The sequence below is a fragment of the Apteryx rowi genome, unplaced genomic scaffold (assembly GCF_003343035.1).
Source record: "Apteryx rowi isolate R43461 unplaced genomic scaffold, aptRow1 scaffold_527, whole genome shotgun sequence".
In the NCBI taxonomy this organism is placed as follows: Eukaryota; Metazoa; Chordata; class Aves; order Apterygiformes; family Apterygidae; genus Apteryx; species Apteryx rowi.
This window is the reverse complement of record NW_020450791.1, coordinates 569728-593994: the sequence shown is the minus strand read 5'-3', so window position 1 is coordinate 593994 and position 24267 is coordinate 569728. Positions and strand designations below refer to the sequence as shown.

General features: G+C 42.8%; 1 protein-coding gene across 1 annotated transcript in view; it reads left to right on the top strand.

Annotated features, from left to right (window-relative positions):
* Window positions 1-3339: 3339 nt before the first annotated feature.
* Window positions 3340-24267, top strand: part of GSG1L (GSG1 like) — a 54223-nt gene continuing 33295 nt past the window's right edge. Inside the window, exon 1 of the mRNA XM_026080617.1 lies at window positions 3340-3640. Within this exon, the coding sequence (XP_025936402.1) occupies window positions 3340-3640 (301 nt within the window). The remainder of the gene's footprint in view (window positions 3641-24267) is intronic.

The window sequence follows — 24267 nt, the reverse complement described above, 5'->3', positions numbered from 1 at the left end:
GGTCCCCCACCATCACTGAGGGACCCAAAAGAAGGGTTTCTTCTCTTTTAGTGAGTGTTGCTGCAGTTTTAAACCAGAGAAAAACACAGCCTGGTTGAAAGAGTTCCTTTGCAAATGCTATCATTATTTTAAATCCTCCGAGTCAAATTCTTTCCGTACCCGAGTAAATACTGCGTAATAACAATTTGCACTGATCCAGTAAGAAATAGTAAAGGAAAAGGTGGTTAGTTATTACCCATGAAGGTAGTTTTTCTCTTAACATGAGAGAAAAGCTATTGCTGTCAAAATGACTTTAGAGGCTTTTGTAGCCGCAATATAAAGCCTATTTCCCTATAGCATTCAAACCCTTCTGCTTTACTATTAAAGATAATACCACATGAATACAACTTAATCCAGGCATCTGAACTGCTTTCTGTAACACATGCATGATCTTTCCATTTTTATACACACCAAATCTGATAAACAGAGATTATATAAAGATAAATTGTTGGGGCATTACACCACGAGTATAGCAGAGACTAGTTTCCTTCTTTTCAACTAATCCCAACATATTCAGCCAGAGGAGTCCAATAATTGGAAAAAAGCTGACTTCTGCTAGGAAAAAGAAAAACTTTCACATTAAAAAAAAAAAAACCCTGACTTTCACCATGCTTTACTTTGTGCTGAATATTTTAAAACTCTTGAGATCCTAAAACTCTACATTACAAAAGAAACCAAATTTCTGCCTATTTTCCCATATTGCCACTGTTTCTGTTCTCAACAGACTTGTCAGCCCGAAAAAAAGCAGGAGTAAAGAAGATAAGGAGGAACAGAAATAGAAATCTCTGTTAGGATTAGAACTGAAGACAAAATCTCTGAAGTATTTAGGACAAAATTATCACAGACAACAAAAGTTGTTGATGCCCATCTCCCAGTAGGAGAAACTGACTGTCCAAAAGTTGTTGCTGGAACCAGAAAACACAAGCCATGGAGCAGCAGATAGAGAAGATTTGTGAGAAAAGACCTATAAAGACGTGTATTCACACTTAGAAAAGTGTGGAGTCAGGTATTGACAGCCACTGGAAGGATAATCCTGGAGAAGGCATTCTTGTGAAGGCATTCTGTCAAAGTTGGAAGTTCATCATTTATTTCTCTGAGCAGGTAGATATGCCTGAGAAGCACGGGAACATCTAGATCCATTTCTCAGTGAAACGTATGAAATTAAGCATTTCTAAGTGAAATGTACTGCAACATAAAAAACATCGAAGTAATAATCCTGTTGTCCTCTAAATAACTGTCATCTGTGTTGTTTGCCTGCAATTAAAACCCACCAAATAATGTTGAGTAGCTTGCAAGGTGACATGCTGAAAGGACTTGAAGATGGAGAGAGTACGGTGCCATTCTTACAGTGCAAGGAAGACTGTGCACAGATGTAGTCCTCCAGCACAGGCCCCTGGAGAAATCTGGTGCTGGGAAGGTTTTATCATGTATGAGCAGGATTGAGCCAAATGAAGGCCACATACATAGGGAAGTATCTGCTGCACAAAGCTGTTCCACTAACCATGGGAAGTTGACATCACAACTGTTCTCAAAGAGTAGCATTTTCTACTTGTACCTTCCTAGCTTATTTTAAAAGAAAAAGGCTAGAACCAAATGATTCGGTATAAATAGTGACAACTTTCTTCTCACAAACATTTGGGACCAGACATGCAGGACAGACACCAGCAAAAGGCATAACACAGTCCTATGGCTATCTGTGAGAGAGGTGTGAGAGAGGCAGGAATGGGTCCCTGAAGTCTTGTGCAGTGCCTTGCTAAGAAGAAGCTGGCCCTTCCTCAAGAAGCTGGAGGAACTACTGCCACATTTTATGTCTGCATTGGCCCCTCCATTAGCACTAGCCTGTGTGGTTTCATGGCTATTTCTAGGGCTTGCTCTGCTTCTGGTGCTGGGAAATAAGGCCTGGCCATTGCATCCACCCACTATGGCTGCTCCGAGGGGCCACAAACATCACCACAGCCCTTCCAGGGTGTCTGAACAAAGCTGGAAGTATCGCTCAGTCCAAAGCCTGAGCGGGATGCGCAAATTCTTCTCCACGAAAAATTATGTTCCTCTAATAAGGGCACAAAAACAACGCTGTGTGACAAATGTGGCCAGCCTCAGTGCTTGGATGCAGGGTCTTACAGACTGTACCACCACTGACATTGAGTACCCTGGTCTCCTCACAGCACTTGGTATTCACCAGATAGCTCTGACCAGATATGGAAAGTGGTCATAAACTGGAAAAGTCAGCAAACCAACAAGATGGGGCGATACATGTCTCTTTGGAAGTGGGACATTATTGAGTGCTCCCTGTTCTCACAGCATTGTCATCTGGCAAGCAAAGGTCAGAGTTTGTTCTAATTAGTTCTGTCCCACCACACAAACCAGGAACTCCCTGCAGACCCACTTCAAACTGAACATCTGTGTGGGCTATGTCTGGAAATGAAAGCCTATGAAAGGGGCTCCATTTCTTATGGTGGAATACATGTTTTTTATTCATTACAGACTTTTAAATATGAACTCCTCTGGGGCTTTGCTGACTTCCAGAGCAAACCCCTGACGACAGAGAATTACACTGGTGAACTGACAGCAGAAACAACCCCCTAATTTATACTCACTAGTTCAGAGAAGAAAAGCTAAAGTACCACTCAATCCCTCCTTTTTATGGACAAATGTCTACCCTCTGGTATAAAAAAGTGCATTTCACAGGGACGAATAATGATTCTTCTGGAGACTAAGATGTGACGCCTCCCCCCCAGCGAGAGTCAGCTGTCAGAGTGATGCAGTGGCCCCCAAGGTCCGCCAAGGACCGTGGTAGAGAGCGGCGGCCGTCCCTGCTGCCTGGCTCCTGCCGGGCTTCTCCCGCCTCGTCGCACTGGGAGCGGAGGACAGTGAGTCCTGCAGCCTGCAGGTGTCTCCCGGTGGAGGAAGCTGCAGAGCCCCTTGGGATCATGTGCGATACCCGAGCAGATGTTCACTTGCTCTCGGTGCTCTTTGCGAGACAGACCCTCTGTGAGCCTTTCAGCGCTCTGAAGCACACCGACTGCGAGAGGATGGCTGCGCTCCCGAGCCTGCAGCTGCTCCTTTAACATACAAAGGCAGGATTTCAAGTGAAGAGAAGAATGGGAGTCTGGCTGCAGCATTTCCTTCGCCGCTACAACAGCAGATTGGAAGAAGCTGAGAGTTTTGCTCCCTGGAAAACTGGATTCTGAATCGTGAGAGGCTTTGAACTCCACCCCCCCAATAAAAAAAAAAAAAACAAAACACAAAACCCCTTTGACTTCTTCTCTCAGCAGGAGGGGGAGGGAGGGCGGATTTACCATGAAGACAAATCGAAGATGCAGAGCCCTGCTAGCAGTGAGTCTGAATCTGATGGCTCTCCTCTTCTCTACAACAGCTTTTATCACAACCCACTGGTGTGAGGGCACACAGAGGGTCCCCAAGCCGAGCTGTGGGAAAGAGAAGAAGACAAACTGCCTCAACTACAGCGGGAATGAGACTGCCAACGAGACCAACCAGAACGTGGTTCACTACAGCTGGGAGACGGGAGATGACCGCTTCCTTTTCAGGTATTTTCACACTGGAATCTGGTACTCCTGTGAGGAAAATATCAATGCTGCCGGTAAGTATAAAACAACTTCCTTCCAGCTTGCATTGCTTTCTGTTTGGCTTATTGTAATAAACACACAGGCAAGCTGCCCTGTGCTGTATCGTAAAGCAGATTCACCCTGCAGAGAGAGGTAGAATTTTAGCAATTCTTTGTGCAAAAGCAACCTGTTTCCAACAAGAGCAAAGATCTGCTTGTTTACCTGCTGGCTGATGCGGGGTCTGTGCTCTGGATCCAGCTGAACCTCTGCTAAGCAATATGGGCTACCCCTCACTGGCACTGCAGCCAGAGACTGGTCAGTGCTTCTCTTTGGGGAGCTGCTCCATGGAGCACACAAAAGACAGGGGCTGTTAGTTTTTATGGAGGTTCTAATAGTGACCCAAGCTAATTATAATTGCCCCCTAAATAACACAAAGCACAGTGGTCTGACTAACAGAGAAAGCGTAAAGTTCACAGTCTGTAGCCCAGACCTCCTCTTTTCTAGTATCCCTTAAGGAAATGACCACCCACAAATTCCTCCTTGTGGCTAGATGCTGTTTACTGAAGTAGAGTAGAGAAATGGCAGTTAAAAGGGCAGGACTGAGCACAAGAAAGCTCATTTTTGTTCCCTGCTCGTCCGTTTACTTGCTGAGAACCACTAGAGAAGACATCTCTCCAGCTTATCAGTGCATCACTGTATCCTGGCACTCACCAACAAATAAACCACTGGAGGATGGAAGGTATCAGGGCTGGGACTGGTTTAAGGCTCGACAGATGCACACTGACAGTCCCTACTCCCGGAGCTGTCTGGTAACTAGTGTCCAAACTCTGCTTTGAAAGAGCTTTTTTCTAGATTATGTGACTGGAAAACGAAGTTTACAGATGTGACACAGTATGACAGGGACACTGATGGCTGGTGGAGTGCTGGTTCTTGGTGACAGGGACAGCCAGTGCTATGCTGTTTCCATGTTAACTTGCCATCGTTCAAGGAGTAGGTAGGGGAGTTGGTCCTTCACCAATATTGGGAGAGAGGAATCATCCTATGGGTTGTGTCTCTGAGGACAGTATATCAGGAAACAACAAAGGCCTGTATTGCCCTGGGCAAAATTATTGCCCAAAACAGCATTGAAAAGGACTTGCCGGTCTGGTGAAGGTAGCATAACTTCTGTCTCTGCAGCAGGCTTCTTGGTTCTGATAAAGGGAAATTTATGGGATTCTGATAAAACTGCTCTATAAAAATGTACTGTAAAGTGGGGCAAACTTGACTAGCAGCTCACAGTCCCTTTCATCCCAAGGTGCTGTGTATCTCCCTCATGGGCACTTTGGGGGATAGTGCTTCAAGAATTAGGTGGTCATTAAAGCTCAGTTTAATGTATGAACAGAAATGTTCATGAACTCCAAGCTTGGGACTGTCAATAAATAGCCCCATGCAGAAATGACTGCAGCAAAGCAACCCTCTTGATGTTAAAAAGAAAAATTTAGAAAAAAAATCATTTGTCTTACTGATTTGGAAACAAGCTTAGGCCACAGTGGCCTAAAAGACCAGCTTAGGATTCTTGCACTTTTTGAGAGCCTTATCTGGGATAGGGATCCAAGCATACCCAAGTTTCTGGCAGACACTGCAAGCTTTCCAAGCCAAGCTTATGTCTAGGATACTTTGTGTGACTAGCCCAGTCTGAACTCTGAAGTATCTGTGGGAGAAGAAAAATATACTGATTTAATCTGTGCTAGGTAAACCAAGCACTGCTGTAGTGAGTGATTTGAGGGGACAGCTGAAAGCCAGATCTAGAAAGTTATGGTGAAAGCAGGAGAAAGAGGGCTGTTTCTCCCCTCCAGCACGGCACCACAGCAGCCATGTGTGCCTGCTCTTATTTAAAACACTAACTTGGTGAAAGGACCTGTTCAATCAGCCAGCCAGGAGTGACCAGCCATTAGACAGAATCCAGACAGGGACGTACTGGCTTAGACAGACTGCTGCCTTGCTCAGGATTTATCATATATTCTCTGATAAGGACAAGAATGATATAACAAACACAGACCTAATTTTGTCCCCAAAACATCAACATAAAATGGCCATGAAAGGTCTTCATCTGAACTTACTGGTTTGTAATGCCAGATTGTCAGTATGTTGTCATGGTCTTTTGCAGCCTGGCTGGTGATTGCTCTATCTGAGGTGCGGGGCAGCAAGCCACCAGCCAGCCCCAGTCCAACAGCTATCCTGCTATACATACAACCCCAGTGCTCCACACAACAGTAATCAATCCCAGAGGCCCACTGTGCTGTCCACAGCACACTTGTTGTCCACCAACGTGTATCACAAGTTGCATAGTGCCTATTTTGTTAATAAACACCCTAGGGTGCCATGGGCATGTCAAGAAAACACCACTAACCACACACAGCACACAGACAGTAGTGTGTTAACCAAAACACAAGCATAAGTGCAGTCCACAAGGTTGACAGCACCTTTCTTGCAGCTTTATCAACAGCATACTGAAAAAGGCCACAGCATAGGAAGTTTAGCCTCAATACCGTCATTAAATGCTCCTTGTGTCTACAATGCTATCAGTCACTCACTCCATAGAGGCTCAACATCATCAGAACACCCTTCCTCAGCTCACCATGCTCTCAGTAATACATCCAAGACAGTCACACAATCCATGTACCAATCACACTGTCACCCACTTGTTGTATGCAGCCTAAGTGTTATTCTTAATAGGTCCCATGAACTTGCTATGCTGCTAACACTGTGCTCCCATGTCTTGGAGCCTGCTTACCCTGCGTGTCGATACCACATATCCCATACACAAAGCACTGTTCTAAACAGTCCACACGTGCCAAAACACTCTTCTTTTAACCCACATCTGATGTCAACAACCTGCATCCAGCCAGTTGCTTCATCCTTTCAGTAACTGCTCTGTAGCCTCACAGCTCTGTCCCAGCACATACAGCCACAGTCTACGGTCAGCACCATTCCTACAGCTTGTGCTCTGTCCCTGATTCCTCACCACAGATGACTGAAGATAGGCAATATGAATCTCACCTGCAATGCCAGTAACACTCTGTGTTCCTGTGGTGCTGACAAAGCTCTCCAGGGACTCTCAACCTTCCCAGCTGTGAGCCACGTTCTTTGTCTAGCCACCAGGCTTTTGATTTTCCTCTCCCTATGGTTGAGGGCACTGTCGAGAGCTCTCTGGTTTGCACTGGATGAGCTGAAGAATAGCAGAACTTGAAGTGCAGAGGCAGCAGGACCAGTCCCAACAGCAACAGGAGGACCGCAGTCCTACAGCAAAGGAGGACAGGATTTCCAGACTTCCAACCAGCTGGAGAGGTTGGGCCTCTGCCCCACCTTAAAATGCCATTTATAATGCAATGAAAAAAACATTTCTGAGTGTCTTCACCTCCCACTGCTTATCTGAAATGCCCATTTAGATTCTGGATGTAGAGGTGTAATAATCATGCCATACATTTTCTGTACAGAGACCAGCAAAATGGGCCTTCATCTTGTTGAGGGTTTCTAGGTATCACTGAGACATCTCTAACAGAAATTGAATGAGGGGGAGGTGCTGCTGTGGTTATTTGGTGAATCTAAAATTTATTTTTATCCAATAAGTCTAAGACTGGTAAAGAATATGAAAAATATTTGGCCCCTGTGAAGTATAATTGTGAATCCCCTCTGGGAAAAGAGGGACTTGAGCGTATATATTCCATCAGTGGGTGAGCCCTATAACTATTTAGCCAAAAACCATAATCCTCGACTCAAAAGAATGTTGAATCCCAGTCTAGTAAAAAGAAGATAAAGGCTCTCCCTTTCAGAGCAGGTTCAGTGTTTTGGATCCCACATGGATGGAGCCTAAGAGCAATGAGAGAAGTCTAGTCTCCAGAAGGGGATAAAGCTAAAGCATACCCTATGAGCTCTGTAGCTCTGCTGGTCACAAGTCCCATTCACGGAACAGGACACGTGGTGCCTTGTTCCAGGTCGTGAATTCCTTGGCTATGGCCTGGCACCTCCTAGCTGAGATCTCTATCATCTCATTTCTTTTTGAGTATGGCTGCTAGTGCATGTCTCACTTGCAACCTGCAGACTAGGTCTGTGTTGTGTCAGTACTGGACATAGGACACCAGACAAGTGATGTGCTAATAGCAGCAGGTTGGGAAGTGAGCTGATAGTAAAGTAGATATTGTATATCTTGTGACGCATAAACATACATGACATGAGAAAATTAACGCATGAAGTAGCTAAGGTGGGTATAAAATGGTGTATGCAAATAGAGGAGTTTGAGAGTTGGGAAGGGATAACAGTATGTTAGCCGATTTTGCTCATGAGAGTGTTTACTTTGATTTTTCAATAGAGAAGCACACTAACACTAACTCATAGCTTGTTTTAATTCCTAATGAAAAAACAATCTCAGTAATAACTTCCACATTCAGAGGGAAAAACAGTATAAGAAAAACGGTTGTCCAGGTGCCATTTAACCGTACTGTCCCCTTCAATGATTCACACTGCTCACCATGCTCCCATACTGCTCACCATGCTCCACATTTAAGAAGATAGTGAGATCCAGAATGGGTATACCTAGGCTTGTTTCATTTACTTGGAATCGTGTTTTGAGGGCAAGGGGGCTGTAACTTTTTGTATTCTCTTTATTATATATTCCTTAGCACTCTTTAAAGAGTAAATGGTAGAGTGGAATTTACATGATATGCAAGGAGGCATCAAAGGGGGCATAAATATGGATATTAAATGCTCACTTGCAGTAGGAGCCAGAGACCAAGAGGTGCGTCTTACAGAAATGGATAAATCTGTAACATATGAAAACAAGAACTTGACATACGCTTTTACAGATGCAGAGCAGTACTGCATCACTCTTCTTCCCCCCACCCCACCATGTGATAATGAGCATATGTGATTCACTGCAGGCAGCAGTCCGGAGAGAGGGACAGAGGAAGAGCACCTTGTGAGCATGTAATTAAAAAGCAAGAGGAATAGGGAATTCTTGCTGGATTATGAGAAATGTAATATAATTGGCATGACTGAAACCTGGCGGGTCTATCTGCATGACTGGAATGTAAAAATTGCTAGTTATAAATTGTTTAGGAAGGAAAGGGTGGGTAAAAGAAATTGAGGAGGTAGAACTCTATGTTAAAGATACAATTTCCTGTGATAGAGGAACTGAACCCAGGGGGCCTGGATAATCTCCACCTGAGACTGTTGAAATAATTGGCACATGAAAATGCAACTTTAGTAGCAAGGATCTGTAATGAATCTGTACATTGCTATATTCAAAGAAGACTGGGAAAAAAAAAGATACAGGCCACTTGACCCAGCAACCTTAGGACAGATTTCAGGGAAAGCAGTCAGTACAGAGCAACAAATGGGTTTTATCAAAGGTAGGGTTTTATCAAAGGTAGATCTTTTAACAAGATGAATAGTTTCTTAGACAAGGGTAATGCATTAGACCCAGTCTCCCTGGATTTATGTAAAGCATTTGATGGAGTATCCCGCTGAAAATTTTTTACAGAAGAACTACAGACAACAGAGAGAACCATAACAATGTGGTGATAGATACAGACATACTTCCACATCAGGAGATGCTAAATAGCCTGAGCCTCTTCAGACTGGAAAGAAGACTGAGACACAACAGACAGAGAACTATGACACTGATGGGGACTGATAGCGAATGACAGAGATCAGGCAAGAAATACAGTTCACGACTTCCATCATCTAAGAACAGGAGGGCATAATAGACAAAGGAATACTCTTTTCTGTGCAGCTCCCTGCCATGAAATGTTGTGAAGGCCAAAATTAGGGATTACCTGGTACAGGGAGGAAATATGTATTGGTGTTATTAACACAATGATTTGGATGCAACTGCTGATCAGGAAGTTCCCCAAAGTACTTGTGTATATCAAGAGGAGAGTATATCAGGAGCAGAATCACTCCATATTCACCCTGTTCTTTTGTTCTTCCCTAAATATCTGTTATTTGATGATGTTAGAAAAAAGATACCGAAGTAGGTAGACCTTATGTCTGAATCTGCTTTTTTACCTTATATTATTATACCTTTTTACCATATATTATTATGATGGGGATAAATAAATTATTACAGAACAGGCTAACAAGGAGGTTGTGGTAAATAATATGAAAAATGAAAGCATCACAATGGGGATAGATTAGTTTTGGTGATCCTCAAAGTTGGTCTTGGGCCTGATTCTGTTATCACTATGTGATTAGTGATCTAGGAAAAGGAACTAGGGATGCAACTAATTTCATCTAATTTGGAAAAAGAAGGAAAGGTGAATCCCACAACAAACCTGTGGACATTAGCAAATGTAGATGTCTGTGCCTAAACTGATCAACATTATCATTACAATCAGTGAAGAGTAATGAGTACTTTTGCAGGAGACTAAGTTCCTCCTGATGTCATATTACTGGACCCTGGAATTACTTGCCCTCTTTATTGGCCAGAAGAGGAATCTGGCCAAGAAGCTGAAATTTCCAACACAGAAGTCTTAATTTGGAGACAGCAATCCTATCCTCAATGCACTCATTACATATGCTGTGACACAAAGTTTGGGAATATCAGCTTTACTGAGAAGAGGTGTCTCTGCATACCTAAAAAGGTGAGATGGTCTGATTAGTAAGAATAATATTCAAATAATTAGAATCAAATGAAATTTAAAAGCACCAAATGCTAAGGCATAAAATTCTGTGAGATCACAGGAACTTATCAATTGTAGGCAACAAAAAAAGAAACAAGCTGTGGGCCACTCTTTGGGGTGACTGTGAGCTGCCAAAGTGCTGCTATATAAAGGAAAGGTGTTATTCTAGGGAAGAATCCACATCATTATGAAAGACACGGGTAACACCAGTGCACCTTGTTAACACCATCATGCACAGTTATGGTAAAAAAAAGAAAGGGGGGGTAGGAAATAGATGCAGAGTGGGATTTCCAAGGTAGTTTAAGGAAAAGAGAATCTCCTTCAAGAAAACAAAAGAAGAATGGGTCTTATTTCATCTAAGAAATTGAAGATCAAGAGGGGATATCATGGTACCTTATATATATATATATATATATATTTCAGGATAAACATCAAGAAAAGAATATGATGATTTAAGTAAAAAGCAGACATTCAGGATCAAAAAATTTAATTTGCCATTAAGAAAAAAAGTGAAAATCCACAGAAGGGTTCCCAGGAAGTGACTCTAGATCTGACCTCCACAGAGGGCAATGTGAGCAAAGAAAATGAATGGGCTGAAACCGATACTTTGTAAAGGAACTGTATGAGGAAAGAGGAATGATTCTGGCATGAGGAAGTGAGTCCTGGCATTTGGAGTGAGTCCTGCATATCTGATTTGTTGGTATCTTAACGAGGTCTGAAAGGAGCAGTCTTCATTTGACTGCCTTTGTTCACACTGTGTTTATATCATATTATATTGTATCTATGCTTCAGGGTTTCTACTGGTTGCTGGTGGGAGCCAGAAAAGAATTAGTTGCCTGCTTGATGCACATCATGTCTTCTGGAGGGTTTTATGCCTTCTCTTAAAGCATCAGAAATTGGCTACAGCTGGAGACAGTATGTAAGGAGGATGCTTTGCTGCTGTTAGCATTATTACGGCTTCTCAGTATCTAATTGGTATGTCTGCTCATGCACTGAACATTAAGCTGATGATCTAATTTGGGATCAGAAAAGAAATCTCCCCCAGGCTAGATAACAGGGATGGTAATGGATTTTTGCCTTTCTTTGTAACATGGGAAAAGGTCCATTTCAGAAAAGCACCTGTGAACTCCTCTTAACAAATTCTTGGCTTTTGCTTATAGGATAAGATAGTCCTCACCATAGGAATATAAGCTAATTATAAGAGTTCTTAGATCTGTTAGTCATCCTCACGGTCACTCTTGTTCTCTTCCTGTGGTACATGACAGCTGTGGCTTCTGTGGTGGTAGCTGCTTAATTACAGACCTTCAGGTCTTTCTAGGATGTTCAAGATAGTCTGTGCCTGTGGTGCACTGCAATTCGTGGATCAGAGGTCCTCCTGATCCTGCTAGATAGAATAGCTGTATGAGCATCTATCATATAAAAATGTGGATCCAAAATCTCTGAAGGCTGGTGCCCATAACAGACAGGTAAAGAAGCGTGGGACTAGGCAATGATCTGCTCCTTATTTTGATAAGTCACTTTGTGCATGTCATGGGCAAAAACTGTGTTACTTTCTGTTTGGATGTTTCCATCCTCACCATTTACACCCAGTAGTCTTAAAGGAGGTGTCTGAGGAGCTCTCCTAGTCTCTTGCTAACTGAATAAACTTCAAAGAAGCTGAAGGCTAGCACACAGTTCCTATATTTCAAAGAAATACAAATTCTCATGCCAGTTAGAGCAAATACATTCAGGTCTATAGTAATAAATAGGGGATGGAATGTCAATTGTCATAGTATCCCCATGGTATTTAACTTAACACCATACTACATCCTGATTTTAAAAATTCCCTCATATGGAATTAACAGAATTTACATTAGGTTAATTAAAAACTGGCTTATTGAGAGATCTCAAAATGGGGATTAATCAGGGAATAAGGCTGCTTCTAGCAGAACACTCTGTGAATCACATTTTGGTGTAATATTATCACTGTTGGTAATTTAAATGATAATATACATCTTTTCTGATCTAGCTTGCAAATGATACGAGGACTACAGAAGGCAGTAAACAGCGAGAAGTGAATGTTATTACTATAGAATGACATGAATTGGCCTGTACAATAGTCACAGTCGAACAAAATTAACTTTAATGTATCCCACCTTGCATTTGGCTGTATTTGGGGGGGGAGGGGAAGGATATACACCATGCTTACAATGTGAGAAGTTGCTTGGGAAGCATGGTCACTCCACCATTTCTAGACTCACCAAGTCTGGAGAGACCAAGAAACACATTGTACTGTCTTTTAGCCTGATTTCACTTTGTTTCACCTGACCAGACAAAAACTATTAAGTGAGACTTTGTTGCAAAGGTCTTAGGTTTGAGCTTGGAAATAAGGTGTAAGAAAGGAAATGCAAGCACATTTTCTTCACTTGATCTCAACTACTGGATATTCATTTGCAGTGGGCTGTGTGTGAGTGTCATACAGTCTGTCTTGTTATTTTCCTTTCAAAGACTGTGGCTGGAAGGTCAAGGTTGTCTTAGCTTCTGTACTCAGGGTTAGATAAGCTTGCCTGGTAAAACTGGACACCTCCGCCCAAAAAGCAACAGAGCACCTTTGAGTAAGGAAGCTGGGAGAAGTTTCTGAAGTTCATTTTGGAGCAGGGACCCTGAAACACAACAGCTAAGAACAGAGGGTAAATAGATGGGCAAGCCAGAAAAGAAATAGTGTTGTAGTGTTAACTGTAAGGAAAATATACAGGTTGATGCACTCCAGGTTCTAGCATTCAAGGTCCTTACCCCTCCAGCGATTGCCTTAGCTCTTACCTACACTCCCTTGGATATGTTTGAAGCTGTAACCTCAGGATTCATGCTCACAGCAACATGCCATGCCATCAGAGTAATGCTCTGTCCTGAATCTGCCTTCCTCCCCATCTCTGGCACACATTGGCTTTAAAAGCTGGGTTTTTTTTCTTTTCTGGAGTAAACCCATCTGTGAAATGGAGATACCTTCTCTGCTCTCAGTGACTTTCATCTCTCCCTGCCCTGTTACATATTGCTGGAGCTATGGCACAGATCCAATGCAAATGCTCGGGTTGGACACCCTCTGAGGAAAAGCCTTGGCATGGTTAAAAGAGACTCCACACAGATCCTAATCAGTTAGAAAGCGGGGGAGATCTTGAACCACATGGCTTCTCCTACAGCCAGGACTTGAGGCTCTTATCAGTTACTTACTTCTTTGGTCTTTGTTAATCACCAACCTCAATGGAACTGCTAATGCAGTCACATGAGAGATCGTGGAAGGTATAAGTCATTATATCATACAGTGAGGTATATATCAGCTATATGTTCTATGAAAAGCATAATTTTGAGTCTTTTACCAGCTTCCTGGGAGACCATCCATGGCATATAGTCCCACACATACTGAACCCCCTGATAGCTAGTTTATTTTGGTGCAGTTCCATTAACAAAATCACCCCACCTATTCCACCTTCACTCTGCCTTTAGAGTACTGTGTCATGACTGTCTGCAAATGGGGACTGCATGAATGGATGAAATGGGCAATCCTTAGTCCTGAGTTCCCTGCAGAGCCAGTGAGCTGGAGAGCCACCTCCACTCTCCCATTAACTGTCTGGAACGACAACTGGAAAGAGATGAGTTTCCTACAGCTAGTGAGACTCAAAGCAAGGTGCAGCGTCTCTTATCGCAGAGCTGAGCACAGTATGGCAGATGGGTCACCTGAGGGATGAACAGGTAACAACTCCCACCTCCCCATGCCACGGTGTGAAACGTTTAAAGTAACTCAGAACTGCTTGTCTTATTTCATATTTTCCTGATTATAAAGTCAGGTCTAATTTGACACCAGCATCACTGAAAGCCTCTCTCTGCACCATTGTTTCCCTGATCCTCCCATTCATTCAATAATCAGAACTATTTTCCAGGAAACAATAGATGTATATATGCAAATGGCCACTCAATCCATCAGGTCTAACTAAGATAATCAGATGAGTCTTGTGACTTGGACGTGTTTGAATTAGACATGATTTGAGAACAGACTGTGGAGGAGTTTGCTTTCAGACACTGTGAAAGATTCTCGCAACAGGGAGAGTTTCAGTGCAGAAAACACAGTTGCCATGGCACATGGTGTGAGTTAGCACAAACGCGCCGGCATGTTCCCTGCTCTGCCTGCACCCGGTGCCCCCGGCACAGCTAACGAGTGCTCCAGCGAAGCAAAGAGGAAATGCCAGAGTCTGCAAAACATACAGACTTTACCTCTCTAACATGATTATTACCAAGGTGGTTGCTTTGTGAATATGCGAAGCGAGGAGAAACGCATGCCCGGAAGGAGAAAGTGGAAAGCTTAAGGAAGTGCTCTTTCACTTTAAGAAGCAGAAAGTTTAAAGAGGTTGAGTCTACAGAGAGCAAGAAATATTATAATATTCAGACTTAAAAACAGCCCCAAAAAGGAAAAACATTGTGAGTTGTTTCAGCAGAGGCTGAACAAACAGAGCAAATTCTCATGTTACTTGGAAGCAAGAGAAATGCTGACAGGCAACAGGTATGAATGACAGCTGTTAGAGAGAGAGAGAGAAAACAACTGTTTTCATAGCTCAAGACAAAATTTAATGTCATTCTGAAACAAGTGGCTTATTTTCCAGAGGACAATATTGTTCCAGCAAAATCAACATTATCCAATTGACCATTCAGATTTGATTAAGATTTGATTTTTCATTAGAAAAAATTTCAATTAAATCCTCCATCTGGGATCAGTTTAATCAAAAGTGGAATATTTTATTTCTTAATTAACCTGATACAACTCAGTTTGAATTAGCTCATTAACCTGCATTTCCCCAAATGTAGTACTTTATTTCACTGAAGTTGTGTTGCAGTCCTCATCCTCTTTCCTAGACTGGGATCCCTGGAGGGTTATATCTTTTTTTAGACAAATACAATGATTTTACTCTCAGTAGATGCTGTGGGAACCTCATCAAAGTCACATGGCTCTAGATACAATAGGAGAGATAAAGACTTGTTAGGGCCTACTGGGAAAAAAGGGGACCTTGTCTTTCGTAGGCTGGGCGCTAGTGTGTCACTAAAAGGAAATGCTGTTTAAATGAAATTTAAACATTTAATTTTCCTTCAAAACTGTACTTTTGAACTCGTGAAATTTTATGCAGGGTAAGTGAATACAGACAGCTTTTTCTTTTTTTTTTTTTTTCCAAGATGAAAAGCACAGTTATAACGGAAAACCTCCTTCTAATCAGAACTACCACATTTCTCCCAAGTCAAATTATTTAACTAGAATATTTTGAAATAGTTTAGATGGGAGACATGAAAACTTGGATATTTCAGAACTGCTTTTCTTTGGTGCTCTGGTTATTAATAAGACTTTTATCACTAGCTCAAAGAGGAATTAATTTAGGAACATAGGCCAATAAGCATGACTCAGGACATCAGTTTCTGGTCCTTGCTATCACAACAGCCGTGTTATGAACTTTGAATAACATCTGGGTGCTATAGTTTAGACCCAACCTGTGCCCATTTAGACCTGCCTTTCCAGCTGTCCTTATACAGCTCTGCAATTGCTCTCAAGAGTCTACCACTTCCATAAGCTCCTGGAAGGATGTCACCCCACGTCCACTTTGGAAGGCGCATCTGATCTGTCGCAGCGCAGTTCCGTCGTGGCAATGATACGGTGTGCACAGCACAAGGGCAGCAGTAGCTCACAGCCCTGGCACCAATATACTGTGTAGTCCTGACAGCTGTATGAGTCTGTCTTGCTTAGCTTTATGGCAGGATTCAATCTGGGGGATGTGGAACAGCCATTTCTCTTTCTTAGCTTTTCCTTTCAAATCACTGATCAGGCTAGGAAGGTACAGGTGTCTGAACTCTGTTTGCAGAAGGTAAGAGGAACAAGCATTTGCCTCTACCACAGAGGCAGGAGCAGCTCAGCTTCAGAGTGTGGCTGACTTTGAAGTAGGTCTCTTCAGTGGAGAAGGTAAGACAGCAGCCCCACTACCTGCATGCACTAGGAATAGGGAGGTGTCTGGGGGACTGGCCTGCCAGTGCTGCTCTGCAGCCTTGTTTCTGTGCAGGGGGGCTCAGTGGTACTTGCACTGATACACTTGAGGTGACAGGACACTTGCACGACTGTCTTGCAATGCCTCTTTCCCATCCCTGCAGCATCCTCTGTCCTTACCAGTTCAGTTCAGTTCACACAGCCTTCTCCTTTTTCCTAAAATGATTTGATTTTTCAGGCATGAGACAATTTTCATGGCAAGTAGGTGCCACAGGCTGGGAAGGGCTGAAAGGTCAGAACATCCCACCACACTGTAAGCAGCAGAGGGAGAAGCACTATGGAAAAAGTATGGCCCTCATGCTGTGAGAGAGGCAGAGGGGTCATCTCCCTATGCCAAACAGCTTCTCACTCATCCCCTGGGTCTGACACTTGCACTAATTAGATCCAGTTTTTCCAGCACACTTTTTCATAAGAACACACAAAAGCCCAAAGCCAGCCTTTTGCAGTAGAAACACCTCAGGAGCTGGAACACATTTGACTTGCAGTGTTGTGGGGGCTTGTGCAGCTGCAGAGCTATGAAATGGGAAAAAGTCTCAATGAGCCTGTCTGAGAAAATGCTGTGCATTCTCCTGGGAACAGGAACTCAGCCCGGAGGACTTTAAGACCCAGAGGATTTCTTCTCCCCAGCCAGGTTGCTGCTGTTCCCCTCTGCAGGTTCAGCCGAGCACGTATTTATGATATGGAGACACACGCGCACACACACACACTCACACGTGATGCTAATGCAGCCGGCCACACAGACCGACCCAGGCGGAGCTGTGCCTTTACCATCACAGCAGAAACACCAACAGCACTCACGTCAGCAGGAACGCTGCTCACTCCTGTTCCTCCCCTCCGGCTGAGCAGGTTTGAAGCTCGCTAGTCAAACATGCACACCCTTTCCCTCTGCAGATGCACAAGCACATTGCATTCATGGATCCCTCGAATTTATCATGAGCTCTAAGTCTGTTTAATATCCAGGTCCAGACTGCAGGTCCCTTACCCAGCAATCAGCTCAGATTTTGGATCTTTCCAGATGTGGGTTTCCTCCTACTCTCTGGCTGGTCCAGCTTGAAGTTCCCTAATGGATTACGCATACACACACAGAGGACTGAAGTTCTCTAGAGGAACACACACACACACGCACACGCACACACACACACCTCCTGTTGCTGGACCCAGACCGCCAAGACCCACAGCCCCTGTGATCCATAGCCCCTTCTCAGGAAATCCAGCTGCAACATGATTGAGCCTGTGCACAGCAGGAATGGTTACAAGAGAATGCATTTGCCAGGGCTTGCATAGGTGACATGTTTCCACCTCACCCTTGGGAAGCCATGGAAGAAATTGGTTGCAAGGGGAAGTTCGTACGATGGACTCTGGTCCGTGCCTAGCTGCTCAGACACTCCTCTCTCCTCAGCAACTCCCTGACACCCCTGAGCTCCAGAGAGCCTCAGATGCGCCTTACATGGCCAGTGCTCCTGCAGGGAAGCATAGGGCATTCAAGCCAGGTCACACCTCCTCTTTCTGGGTAAATGGGTTACGTATAGAAGAGACCAGTCCTTGGCTTTCTCCTCTCTCAGAATCACTGCTGCAACTGGGTGAGGGCAAGACTATCAAGGTGAGGAATCTTAGACACTGTTCTTGTTAAATCCATAACCTACAGCATAGTTGCCAGCCTTTTCGTATTCTCTGAAGGCTCTCCAGGAGCTTGGGTATGAGGAAGAGATGCATCTGAAAAGGGCAGCACAGCAGGATAAACTCTGCCAAGTCTAAAATTAAACTTAAGAGGGCTTAAGAGATCAGTTATACAAGATATCCAAAAATAACTTAGAATAAATCCTAAGAGGAAAAATGAAAGCACTGCTGACATCTTCAGCTCTCAGTGAGATGCATGTCTGCACATTGGGGTATGAAGATGATCTAAAATTACCACCAGTGGTTACCACTGAAGATGGAGGACGGTTTTTCCTGTGCTCCAAAGACAGGATGATAGATACATGGAACAATGAAGGGAAGTATCCTTCATCAGCAGTTGCTTGTGCAGTTCCTACAGACTCACAGCCTTTAGCACTAAGCCCAGCACAATCTGGCAATCAACAACTGAAAGTGAAGTGATCCCCCTCCATGCTTTTCTTACTCTGTCCCCAATCTGCAACCATTCTTTGTGCCATGGCTCCAAAAGGCCTCCTTCTGGACACTCCCACGTTTTCTGTCCATATTTAACCTGGAGGCCTTGGTTACATCTCTCCAAGGAGAGCTGGCATTCTGGGCAAGCTGGGTCGAGGGAGGATGAGCATGCACGTTCCTCAGGATAGCCTCTGATCACACTCTCTGCATTTGTCCTGCAGATGAGGCACCTGCAGCCAAACACTACAGTACCATCAGCCCCCTCAGCACCCAGGCATACCAGAAAGGCTTTCTCAATACTCTACAGCATATCTGAAAGGCACTGTGTAGCTCCAACTCTCCGAATGGCCTGTATGGCTTCTGTGGTAGAAAATGCCATTCCCTTTTGGCTGCGTTGGGATAACATGCTAGAGAATCAAGTATTTGTGAAGGTTTCCAGTAGTATGGCTTCAGATTCACTGCACCCATGGATGAGGGATGAGAGCGCTAGCCAGTTACCTTGAAGTCAGGTTAAGATAAAACGCCAATAAAAGTAACAGATCACATTGAAACAAATGCCACAGATACATATAGCTAGAGTGAAAAACTCTGTGCAATATGCTTATATCAACATCAGGAATGGACTGCCTTACCTCTTTGGAAATAGATATTTTCCTTTGATATGCACCTTCCTTTCCTTGACTATCCTCTTGACAATTCTGGATTCAAAGAGTAAAAGTCCTCTCTGCCATGGTGACTTTGCATGTTCATTTCAATTGCAAGTGAACTTTTTCTTTTATAACAACTTATACATAGACAAACAGACTACAGACTATATGCACAGCACATTTAGCATATTTAGTATAGGCTTTAAACTGTAAATACTAAATTGAAAAGTAATAACAACAGTATTATAATAATAGATTGTTATTTCAGCACAGCTATCATTTGACTGTTTTTTTTCATCTCAATCCTGGCACCAAAGACACCAGAAGGATTAACATTTTATAGTGGTTTGTACATATAATTAATTACTATTCAGAAAAAATTACGCACTGACTTCAACATCTCTACAGCATTTTGCTGTTTATTCTTTTTTAATGGCTCACATTTCCTAAATCAGTCTTTGACTGTGTAATCAAAATTGAGGAAAACTAGTAAAAAATCGTCTCCTCCTTTAGCTGTCTTTGCATGAATTAAAGACTTAAAGGGCAAAATGGATTCCTCTCCCTTACCTCTGGCAGGCATGCAGTGCTCTGATTACTTGAGGCAGGCTATTGGTCACCTTGTGACATATCATATTGAAAGAAACACGTAGACTTGGTGGATGGATGCACTTGAGCGGAGGAATTACTTTATAATCTCTCTGGTTGCCTGAAGAAGTAGAAAGAAAGGTCAAAACATTCATCCTCAAGATACATTTCCTGCTCAGAAACAATATGCTTCTCAGAGTGCCTGAGAAAGCAGAGGTGGAGTCCTAAACAGCGGAAATTTAATTTACAGTGATAAAAGGATGCAACAGCCACAAGGCAGAGACAGTACCCGGGCCAATGTCATGGGGATGTGTGACAGATCCGGCATGGCCTACTTTTTTAACAGTGGGTTAAAAAAGATCTGGAAATGCTATGCAATTGCTTAGCTTGCTTTCTGCCTCAGTTTTTGTTTGTCATAGTCATAAGTTTTATATCTAAACCAGGGCCTGATTCTTGCCATTTGGAGAAGGGGGTGGGTGAGGTTTAGACTTCTGCGCCAAAGAAACCAGAGTAAGACAAATTGCTCTGCTCGGCCCTCCCAGAAAGGTGAACCAGTACCTTTTAAATATCAAGTTCTTGTGGAAAGTACTTGCCTCTTTGCTTTGTGCTGTATGATCAAGTGCCCAGCTGGGACCCCAGGCTGATTCTCAAAGCATTTAATAAAAAACTTTCAAAAATAATTGCCTGACAGTGTGAATCCAGTAATGTCTACAGGCAGGATCAGTATGATTTGGGGGTTTTTGCTTACCTTGTTCCATGAGAAAATAAGCATGTCTTCATGGCTTGGTTTATAAAATATTTCTAGAATAATAAAAACCAGCTTTTCTCCCCTCATTCACATCCTCCCTGAGTGAAAAGCACAGTGTTTGGGCAGCCATAATTTGAATGCTGGGCTTTATACAAGTGACCCAAGTGAATGGCCCCTCAAGTTTGTTTGAACCAAAACTATTAACCTCCTCTGAAGTGAAGCACAGAACATTTGTCCAAGTGTACTCAAATTTTGAAGGCCTTATCTTCGAGACACTACATGGGATTTTGTCTATTTAGCTGAAATTTAGTACAAATACTATTATTAGGACTAAAAATCTGCTGTTGACATTGCTTTTTGATACACAGTTGCAGACGAGCACTACAAAACTGACATTTTTAGATCGTGGTAGACACCTGACGTATGAAAACTCTGTGAAGTCCTGGTCAGCCTTGCTCATAAATGACAGTCCAGTGCTTGCGGGCTGTAGATGATGTGGTTCCTCTGATGCTGCTGAGCTGAGTTGCTCTCTCATGGCTGGTGGCATAGGAGTCGCTCTTTCCTAACTAGAACTCAGCAGTTTAACTTTTTATGCTTAATCCTCCTTCTAATTCCCTTTTTCTTATGACTTGAGAATTTCCAGCAGAAGCAAAAATTTCACATTGRAATAGTAAAAGTTGTGATCAAAGAAAATGTGACCTTGTAGTATTTTGAATGCTTTACAGTCTGGCATAAATACCTATTAATGTATTTTCCCCACTTTAACTTACATAGTCAGATCCTGCTGTCCTTGTTATCTGCCAGCCACTTTGGAGCATTCAGAGGTAGTATTAGTATGATAGAAATCTTGTGTGAGGTCATCAGTTGAACTAGTTTTGCTTCAGCTACCAGAGTGTAATCCAACTGAATGTCACTGTTGCAGAGAAAAAAAATAGAGATGATCCCTCATTTGTGTGTTTAATTTTATATGGGTGTACAGGGAAGAAGTGGAAGATGGAAAAGCTGTTCAGAGAAGGCTGTTCAAGCCACTTACTCTGACAAGTGAAGCACTGAGTAGCCACAGCTGGTGTACGACCATCAGAAAATGTTTTAACTCTACAGAGAGTTACATTAGCCAAAAACTCGCTCCTAATTTTACACTCCCCAACCATAAAAACTCAGGTCTGAGTCTTGGGACTATCCTGTCATGATTGCTGTAATTGCCAGTTTTCATAGCCTACTGTTATTCATACACACGTTGCTGTGACTTCTTCCCTACCCACTAACTTCACCCCACCATGCCCCTCTCAGCTGAGCCCACCTTTAGCCACCTAAGAAGTATCTTGGCTTTGCTTGAAAGACTGTGAATAACTTTTTCCTCCCTTTTCCTCCTAGTTTTTGCTCCATTGCTTCCATGGCTAATTTCATCCTCAATGTGTGAGTTACCTGCTGCCATTTTCTCAAAAATCAGGACGCTTAAAGCAAGGTAGTCACTACCATTAAGCTGTGAAGAGAGGAAAACAAGGCGTTATTCATTTCCCAGTCTCTCTCTTTCTCCCTCTCACACACACTACAGTGGATTAAACCAAATTCCTTCCTGATTGCTTTGCACTTAGCTGCCCTCATTCTGTCTTTTGTCCTGTGGCTTGCAGGCTCTCTCAGGCTCTTCTACATTGAAAAAATGCCTCCAACTCTGCAGACACAATGGAAACGATGTAGTTACTGATGATAATTTAATGATTTACCTGTTTAGGTTTCCTTCTTCTCTAAGCTTGAGACAGGTGTTCAATTAAAATAATTTACAAATCTTTACTAGAAACAACTCAGGAAAGTCTCCAAGAATTCTTCCAGCTCCTGTATGACCCGGTTCTTCCAAGGAAAATTTATATGAATCCAAAGTCAAGAGTCCTTCATTAAGATACCTCTCCTCCAAGCAGCCTACTTATGAATGCACAATATCCATATATATATATTTTTTAAAAGGCATTTTACAAAAATGATTGCTGTAGATGAGCAACTACCACAGGAGCTAAAAAGACTTCAGAACATGTCAGAGGGGGTCTGTTATGACATGGAAGAATTCTTCACTCTGCTGAAGGATAATTGACAAGCAAAAGTCTTTTGTAAGCTATGAAGAATTTGCTGTTGTTTTCTCAGGGGATATGCTACATGATTCAAAAATATGTTTTCTTCTCCATCATCTGTAGGATTCGTGTTCTGAAACCTGTTGCTTCTTCAGGCTTCTCCTCTAAAGACCACCAAATTTAACTCTCTCATCAGCAATCACCAAGACACTAAAACCAGCCAGAAAATTTAGAATTGTTCCCATTTTGTTCAAGACACTGTTGGCTTGAGCAAAATGGTCCAAGAAGTGAAATGGTTCATCATGCCACCTGAGACATGAAATTTTCCCAGAGTCCCAGTTAAAGATTTCTGATCCAAAATCAAGCATTTCATGCGGACAGTCAAGAATCATCCCACAGCAGGCAGGGACAGCTATATATTCAGAAATGATAGATGCATGGGTAGAGGTAACTCAGTGCACACTGGAAAAAAAGATCTTGCATGAATTGACCCAAAACAGAACTTTGATTGTTCTGCTGCCATCCTAGCATAGATGCACCCAGAGCAGGGCTGTGCTGAAGCCAGTTGTCTTTTACTGCTACCTCCAGGTGATGATGTCAACCAGGAACACTCTTTTGCATGATAACAGCATAATGGACCCCGTTTTGAAAGTGATATTGGGCGGACATGGTTTTTTTTGTGAGATTTCACAGAGGAACATTTTCATGAATGATCTGCTCTCAGGTCTGAGAATAGCTACTAGAAATAGAAGCAGCCTCACTCTAAATAGAGGGAGATTTCATGCAGCTGCTGGGCTGAGACAGCTGGGTGTTGCTGAAAGCGCTCTGCACTGACTAATGGGGAGCAAAACTTTCTTAGGCCCTAGTAAATCCACTCATGCTACCTCGGACATGCCAACATGATCCAAAGAGTTTTCTTCTTCCTGGCATCTGGGAGCTCTCTTACAAAGGTGTTTTACTCCAGCTTTGATAACTACTTTTTTTTTTAGAAATCTTGTTTTTCATCACATTTTCCTTTCTTAGATAAAATTTTTCAGAACCTTTTGAAGGGAAACTATTTCAAATAAACACCAACATTTGTTTTCTACAAAATGCAGGAGAATGGATATTCTCCGGCATTTGGGATGAGTGACAAGAAGAAGGCATTAATTTTTCCCATTTCCCATTAACTGCGTAGATTGGAAAAAAATTCTCATGTTTGGATAACTTATGAAGGGACAAAATGAGAAAAGCTCATCTCTGTTTGGAATAACTCTTACTGAAATCTTTAATAACCTCATCCTCACAACACCAGTCAACTAGTTCTTCATCATTTCACATTCTGATTTTGCTTTCCTAGGAGACCTATCTAGGCTCCCCTTTTGTTCTACCCTGGTTCTCCTCCCACTTCTCCTCCTGTTCTTTGAATTGATTCTCTGGAGGACCAACCTCATCCTCAGTCCAACCTAAAAAATAAAGCTTCTACTTACCTCTCCATACTGGTGACTCAGAGACGTGTCTTTGCTCTGAGTCCTTCTCCTCCCATCCAATCTGAAGGTCTCTGATCTCTCTTTGTGGCTGTGCAATGAACGGGGCATAAATCCAGTGAAGTCTCAGAGCTCTCTCTTTTTCCAGTCATTGAGGACAACTTCCCATTTTTATTTTCCCTCACCCTCATAGCCCAGGCAGGCAGTTGATTCTTGGCTATTCCCCTTATACAATGGGACCCTAATTCCTGCATATCCAGCAAATCACTTTTTCTTGGCCTTCATTAGTGCAATCCTCCCTGCTCTGTAGCCTTCAGAATAACAATGGGAAGA